General features: G+C 39.7%; 1 protein-coding gene across 2 annotated transcripts in view; it reads left to right on the top strand.

The window, feature by feature from the left end:
• fstl4 (follistatin-like 4) overlaps positions 1-6,805 on the top strand; it is a 274,958-nt gene extending 268,153 nt beyond the window's left edge. For both annotated transcript variants that reach the window (XM_038708937.1, XM_038708936.1), the window contains 2 exons: positions 3,174-3,283; positions 3,489-6,805. In XM_038708937.1, the coding sequence (XP_038564865.1) occupies positions 3,174-3,283; positions 3,489-4,191 (813 nt within the window). In that variant the 3' untranslated portion in view covers positions 4,192-6,805. The remainder of the gene's footprint in view (positions 1-3,173; positions 3,284-3,488) is intronic.
• The last annotated feature ends 1,592 nt before the right edge of the window (positions 6,806-8,397 follow it).

The raw sequence follows: 8,397 nt of genomic DNA on the forward strand, positions 1-8,397 counted from the left end.
ACATTTCTCTCTTTTCTGGCTGCCTGAACTGTAGAAAACACATTTTTGTTTTTCCTTTTATTCATTTGCCTTCTTCCTGCAGTCATTCAGGAGTAATGAATAATTAGAGAGCAGGGCATGAATCACTCAAAAACGCAATTGCAGGGAAACTGCATAATGGATTGGAGTCCACATGGATCACACCACAAATAAATGGTCTGATAATGTCATTATCATTTGGACTGAAAGTAATTGACCTGTTCAGCAGCAGCTTGTCACTACCAGAGGCACTGCTTCGCTTCAGCGGATCATACATGTGTGCAAGTCTGTTTTTGCGCATGTTAACTTGTGTGCTCATCTCGTGTGTGAATGTGTGTAGGTGTGCGTTCAGCTCTGTGTGTGTGGTGTTTTTTAAGCAGTCAAGTTTTAAGATGGCTCAATATCTCTGAGTAAACATCAGAGGGAGTGTGATCGTCAATTCATTAGAGAAGACAAATGGAGGAATCTCTGCCGGGCAGAGAGAGACATGGCCTTTCAGACTGTCAGTCCAGTTTGCAGCTACGTGCCAAGAAGACATTTAACTCACAGGCACTCGTTTTTCTGTGCACACACGGACCATCTGTTTCCTCCCTATTTTCTCTTTATGCCAAATATATTTAAGACTGATTTTCATTAAAAATATTAAATCATCAATTTGTCACAACAGAAAACGATAAGTATTTAATTCAGGCTGGCAAAACTGTCTCCATCCTTTACAGTTATTCTCTTAAATGTCTTCATAAAAGGGTTTCCCGGTATCCTCGTGTTTAGTTTGTCTCGTCTATTTTATTTCTTAGGCTGTCACTTGTCAGTCTTATCTCTCTTGAGCATGAAGGACAAGTCGTTAAATTATGTGCCCTTTCAAGACACAAGATTTTTAGTTTTCAGTTTATCAATTCCAAATTGTAGTTGTTGCAGGTAGGGCTGGGTATTATTTAAAATGTTTATAGTGGCAATACAACAGTTATACGGTATCTCACAAGTTAGTACACCCCTCAAATTTTAGTAAATATTTTATTATATCTTGTGACAAGAAATGACACTTGGCTTACACTCACTACTTTACATTGTAGCAAAGATTTTTTGTCATCAACCCCAAATCTTAGCATCAGATGGGTATGGGTAAGATTAGTGATTTACATGAATATCTGATCCGATATATCGGCAAACATCCATCTCCTTTCTTTCTCTCTTATGCATGCATTTATAAAACGCATCATATATACCTCAGGGAGGAAAACAAAGGCATGGAGAGCACTGATCTTAAGCAACATGCCTCTGAGTCTTCCAGAGAGTCCCATAATGTAATCTGACTTTTTTTAAGCACAACTTCTGTAACCATATATCATGCAGGGTTACACTGAAGTGCCTTGTAAGATTCATTGAATTCCCTAAATGACCCAAATACACTGGAGCATTTGAGGAATTCCATCTCATTTCAATGTACTGTAGTAGTGGAAGTTAAATAAAGAAGCTACTCAAGGCTTCTGGAGAGTGAATGTTGTTGAAAAGCAAAAGCTACTCAGTCAGAACCAAATCCCCCTCAGGTATTAGGGCAGCCAGCGAGGCAGGGGCAGAGTAAAACTCAATTGGGCCTTGTTGCTGAGTGTGTGGATATGAAATCCAAGTATCAGCGATGACAAAGGGAAGCCAGTGGCATTAAGTTGAGAGCACCTGCAGCCCTGGAGACCACAGCAGCTGCCAAATAATACATGAGCTATACTACATTGAAACTCATTAACTGTCATCATTGTATTCTGCAACTGTTGTAATGGCTTTTTTTTTTAATGAGGATTCCTTTCATTTCCAGCGAGCAGTGAGAAACAAGCAGATCTATTTTGCAAAAAAATGGATGAGATGGTGAGGAGGATCGGGAAAGAGAGAGAGCTTTTGAGGAGTAGTGTAGCAAAAGTAACAACTCGGCAACTTAAACTGCTATTTTTATTTTCATGCATTTGATAGTTCTGAGGAAGGAGTGAGGAGTCTGGCCCCCCGCTGGGCATCAGGTGGAGGTTCAGCTTTTAATTTAGTAGGTGTAGACATCAAAATAGATTTTACACTTAGTTCTTTCCTTTTAAAACAGTATCCTATATACTCTCTGGCAACATTTGCCTAGCTGTCTAAACCTAGAGCCGCTTCAGTGGGCCAAGTTACTATATAAAGTAGTAAAATCAGAAGGGAAAAAGCTGGTTTTACTCTGGAAGGAGGATTACAGAGCAGAAGCTGACTGGTTGCTTCACAGGTGTAGGTCCCATAAACCACCTCACTTGTCCTTGGGCTGTGACCTGATCACGCAGGCATGCATGATGAAGCGTGTGTCAAGAACAAGGCGTTGCATCAAAAGTGCATGCACTTTGCAAACATGCTGATTCAGTGCTGGGTGTGTGACATGAGAGATGGGGCTTTTATTTTGGTGTGCTTCTAAGACAACCATCACTGAACAAGACGCTTTATCAGAGAACTGAGGTGGGTTCAGCTCATTTACTGTAGATGTTAATCTGTTCCAGGATATATGGGCATGTCACCGGGAAACGCTGTTAAGAGCTGAGATATGAGTCTTTATTTCATTTGTAGAAACTCGTAGCACTACGAGGAAGTTAAGAGGTCACATGTATTAACGATCACAACAGTAAATCTTACAGGACACTCGGAGCCCAACTGATACTGGACTTTTTTTTACATTAACACAAACATTTTTAATTTTAACTTTGTGGTGGACAAACTCTGTAAATGAGATACTTTGTTTCAAAAAACATTTTATAACATTTCTGCACTGCAATTTCTTGTTACTACAGTGGCTGACTAGGTGAAACACGCAACAGCGGCCAAAAACAATTCCCTAAGGAGAAACGTGTTGCAAATACAGAAAAGCTCAAAAACACACTAAAGCTGGAAGACAACAGAAGTTCTCCAGGCCTCTAAGGGGAGCTCTAAGTGGAACAGCTTGATTTGATACTCCTTAATAATATTGTAAAAGAGATTATATACCTTTTTTATGTTGCCTCTTTACTCCACTTCTCTTCCCGCTTCAAAAGCAAACACGCTGTCTCGTCTGGTGTCTCTCTCGGGTCTCTGCTGTCTGTAAAATGGAAAACTAAGCTGCCTTTATCGTGGCTGCATTTGTATTTAATATTAATGCTGTTCTGTGTCTACAGGTAATTCCACAAGCGAGTGTGGGAGAAGTGCATCATGCCATCCGCACAACTTTCCAGAGGGTCAACGACTTCTTCATTCCTCCGACCAACCTCATCATCACTCACGTGAGGTAAAACGGCGCACACACATTCAGCCACCTATGACCTTAAAACACAGACGACCTCATCGCTCACTCATCACGACTGTCCTTCTAAAGTAAAAGAGAAAAGAGCAAATGAGAATTGTAATGAGGATCTTGATGTGGGTTAATCACTGCCCCCCAACCAAAACTCCATAAAGGCTATTAACCTTTCCTTTCAACTTTGTCGCTTCAGGTTCGCCTTTGTCTTCCTCAAAAATGAACCTGCGGTACACAAGATTGACCTGGAGACCTTCCACCGCGTCAAGACCATCAGCCTGAAGAACTACAGCTGCATACCACTCAGCATGGCCTACACACATCTAAGCGGTTTCTACTTCGTCCAGTGCCAGAGCAAGAGCCACCTGCAAGCCCCGCCCCAGCTCCTGATCGACAGCGTGACGGACGCGGTGATTGGTCCAAACCTGAACATCACAGGGCAGCCTTTTGTGTCACCGGACGGCCGTTACATTGTGACACCTGACCCACAGAGCTCAAAGCTGATAGTACAGACAGTGTCGTTCCAGGGGGAGCTGGGTCTGAACCAGGAACTGGACGAGCCCATTGTTGTCTCTGATCTGGCTTTCCAACCTTCCTTCACAGAGTCCAACCAGAACGTGGTTGTGGCCACCTCAGGCTCAGGCACGGACCTGCTATTTGCCGATCTGTCCTCGGGCCGCACTGAGGTTCTCCGGAGCCTCAAGGAGCCCCTGGCCCCCCAAGCCTGGCCCTGGGGAGGCCCCAACAGAGTGGTGGTCTCCAGCGGGTTGTTTGGACAGTATCTGGTGACGCCGTCAGCCGAGTCCCTCTTTGTCCTGAACGGCAAACAGAGAACACCGCATTGTGAGGTGTCAGACATCAAGAGAGGGAACACAGTTGTCTGGGTCGGTGAGGTATGAGTAAAAAAGAAAAAAAGAAAGCAGAAGACGTAGAATTAGGGACAGACGTAAATGAAAAAAAGGAAAGATCAGGCCAAATTACCTATAATAAAGATTTATGTGAACATAAGTTGTGGACTCAACCCTGGGACTGAGCAAGAGGGAAACACACCTGGGTTTATTGTAACAAAAGTACACTTAAAAATAGAGTAATTGAGAAAACATTGAGAAACCCTGTTGTGATATTTCTATTGGGAGAAAGTGTCAATGCCATTCAGTGCAACAGTGATCTATGTGCACTTAACTATACAGAATTGTACATTATTGCACTTCCTTCCATGTTATCACAGCAAATAGGTACCTGAAGAGGGGTTATTAATGAACTATGAACTATGCACAATGCTCACTTTTTTTAGAGTAAAAAGCTTTCCGATTTTGTTTAACTCAACAATGTTTGTCGTTTTCACCAGTGCTGCATATAATCACCACAAACTGTCCGTCTGTCCTGTCTGCCTTTAGTGTATGTGTGTTCTGAGTCGTTTTAAAAGCTACCATCTGTTTATTCGCCTTTGTCATGGTATTGTACTGTATCCTCCCTCTGAAAGCTTTCATTATCCTCATACCGGCAGAGGTTGGCTTTATGCACATGTGTAATACCCTCTATTTACATTGTCTATCCAAAGAGCCCGATTGGTCCATTAGCCGTCGACAATGGATGGTTTCGCTCGCAGGGGAAAGCCTAACCAGTAAAGAGCAGTACATCTTGTGGTCTCTTGCAATGGTATAATCTATCCCCCACTGTCTCTCACATTTGTTCTGTACCTGTAGCACAACTCTGTGCTGTGGAGCCTGAAAATGCCACTTAGCAGATTCCCTCAGGGTAATGACTCCGGTTTACGCTGACCCACATGCTGAGGACTTGTGGCATCAACTAAACTATCTGACTGGCTGTGAGCATTTGTACATCCTTCCAGAGAGCTGTGCATCAGGATCAAACTCCAAGACTGTAGTCGCCATGTGGTAATTATTCAGCTTTACTTATAGGACTGTAACATAAAGACAAAATATTTTAGTTTCTGTCTAGTCAACAACAAAACCATTTGCGCAGGAAAAAATATGCTGCATCTCAACACCTAGCAGCCTGTTTAAAAAGTAGAGATACATTTTACAGACATTAGCAATGCATACTGTTTCCAGGAATACTTAGATTGTTAACTTACTAGAATAACAATAATTATACAGGTTTGTTTGTCATTATGAAAGAATGCATTCCTACTTTTGAAAAACCAGGTATTTATCTGTCCCAAGGCAGAAACTGAATAAACACCAGCAACTCTTTGTCTGTCAAAATAATCGATATTATATATATATATATTTTCTCCCTGTGGTTGAGCTGCATCATCTTCTGTGTAATTTGCTTTATCCATTTGCACTCATCATTATAATGACGATCCATTAGCAGCAAGACTCTCTGCAGATGTAATGATGTTATCAGAAATTACTAGAAACATAGCGTCTCTTAAACATTCCTGCCTCTTGACAGTAGTGCCAAGGTCTATGCATGAATGTTTAGCTCGAGCAACACACTTGATGGCTCTTAGATATTGAGCTAAAGTGGGTGCCAGTCTTGGGCTAATAGCTTTGTCTTTCTTTTTTCCTCGCTTTATGCCTCCCAGCCTCAAACTACAGAAAAAAAAAATTGTCCTTTTAATATTTAGCTGTCAATACCTTACTCTCATTCTAAAAAAATAATCAGGAGCTACTAATCTTTTCTAAGCTGTTTGACATTGCCTGGTTGAGAAACTAACAACTTTCAGTATTGTATTTCTACAAGCTAGTTTATACAAATAGTCAGCCTGTCTAAAAATATTTCTAATTGAGCTTTTCTAGCCAGCACAAAACAGCTAAAAAGAAACAAACTGTACAGTATCAAGACATATTCTAAAACAAAGGCAAATAGCTTTTAATTGAAATCATCTAAAAACAGTGACAATAGAAACAGAAGCACTTAATGTTCAATCACGCATGGAAAGAAAATATTTTCTCGTGCTGAAATGCGATTGGAAGCTCCCTTGTACATACAGTATGTAATCACTGCACAAATACTCACAGCCTTTAGGATTTTGTAGTTGAACTTTTTTTTTTCTTCCCCCAAACAAAAGTCTATCGGAGTCCTGTAAGAGAAGTTTACCACTGTAAATTCAGCGGGGGTCTTGTGACTGGAGTATATATCTGCTCGTGTGTTGTTGTGTTTTGGAGGGTTTTTTTTTGGTCCTCCCAGAAACAAAACAGCAGCCCAAATTAAATATAAATCATCTTCTCCTAATACGTAGTTGTGCCTGTAACTCCCCAATGCAATGTGTAGGGTAGAAACCCAGCTGTGTAAGAAAAGAAAAAAAGTGAACACAGGAGTGAAGCAGATTTGTCGTTCTTGTTTGTGATTCAATCCAGTCTGGATCGATGAAAGTTTTGATGAACTTTTTAAAGGCAATGAATTAATGATAATGTTTCCTAGACCACTGTTGCACTGAGAGAAATATAATTCCCTGACATACATTTACTAAAGAGAGAGTTGTTAAATTGGTAGCCCAATTTTCTCACTGTATCAATGGAAAAAAAAATGTTAAAAAATATTTTAAAAAATCTGGCTCTGATGCTTCTTAAAGTCACTTTCCCATCCAAAGTCACTCCCCAACGGCTCTAAATTAGTAATCTATCCAAGACATGCATGTAATGAAAATAGATCTTCGACATGATTATCATTGACCTCTCAGTGATCTCTCACAGTCACATACGGTTTACAGACGCTTGTGAAAAAGTCACTTTTCTGCCCTCATTGTCACGTCTGTCAGCTTATCTCTTAAGGTCGATTCAGCAGTATGACATCGCTACTAGAGCCAAGGAGAGCAAGAACAAAGAGACTGCACCTGCGCTTGCTGATATAACTACATTATTGGCTAGCTTATGTTGTTTGTTTGGATCTACCTTCAGTGTCACATGACTATTTCTGTACCTCTCCTCCTTTAACCCTCGAGTACGGGGCTGCAGAGCTGAACTGCTTGGTGTGATAGACATTGATAGGAACCACTGTTGTAGATAACATTGTTCATGTTTAGAACACGTTCAGACATGACAAAACTGACTGTACAGTTTTCTTTATGCATTTTGTGTGTTCTGGTTTATGAGGGAATTGTTTTGTAAGAAAAAATCGAATTAAATATATTGTAAAAATCAGTCGTCTGGCAGTGTCTTGTTTTCGATCAGTCTGTGAATTACTTTCCTGATTGTTTAGTATTTAAATTTCACAAAAATAGATAGAATAGATTACAAATTATCAGACCCAAACTCAAACAATACTTAGAAAAGAAAAGCAGGACATCCTCACATTTGAGAAGCTGGACAATAAAATATTTGGCATTTTTGCATGAAACACTGAAATAAATAAATTATTAAAGTAGTTTTGCAGATGAATTTTCCGTTAATTGACTGATCGATGAATAAGTTAGTCTTTTGAACATTAATGCTGAACATCATTCAACAAATAATTCGCATATGAGGATGACATGACAATAGAGTTGAAACAATTAGTCAGTTTGTCTTTAATCAAAAATGGCCAACATTTTCTGGTTCCTAAGGTGAGGATTTGCTCTTTTCTTGTTTTTTTATCATTTAAACATTTTGTATTTTTAGGTTTGACACTGTTAGACAAAACAAGAAATTCCAAGATGTCACCTTGGGTTCTGGGAAAGTGTGATGGGCATTTTTCGCCATTTTCTGCCATTTTATAGACGTAGTAAATCAATAATTTTTAGTTGCAGTGGTAATGCTTTATTTCACAGGTCTGTAATCTCTAATCGTTTCCTGGTTAATAACAGGGAAATAACCGCTTCATTTAAACCCAAGTAATAATTCATTAATAATTGAAAACTTTATTCTTCATATGTTGAATTGTGTTTCAAACTTTCATGTTGTTGGATGTTCAGCTGACCTGCTAAATAAAGCGAAAGCCTGCTAAAAGACTGTAGGTTACACTAGCAGTGAAATGCAATTAATTATCTGAATATGTAACAATTGAACATTGTAATAAGTGCCAAATTACATGTGTTTTTAGCCTTTAGAGTATATAACTGGATAATTATTTGGAAAATACAGACCCATGTAATAAAGTGTTACTCGTGCATCCTAAATAAAATAAACCCCCCAAAATTACATACAAGCATTTTTACT

This window comes from Micropterus salmoides, unplaced genomic scaffold (genome assembly GCF_014851395.1).
Source record: "Micropterus salmoides isolate LMB-PRFRI ecotype aquatic unplaced genomic scaffold, ASM1485139v1 Ms_hic_scaffold_9, whole genome shotgun sequence".
Lineage (NCBI taxonomy): Eukaryota > Metazoa > Chordata > Actinopteri > Centrarchiformes > Centrarchidae > Micropterus > Micropterus salmoides.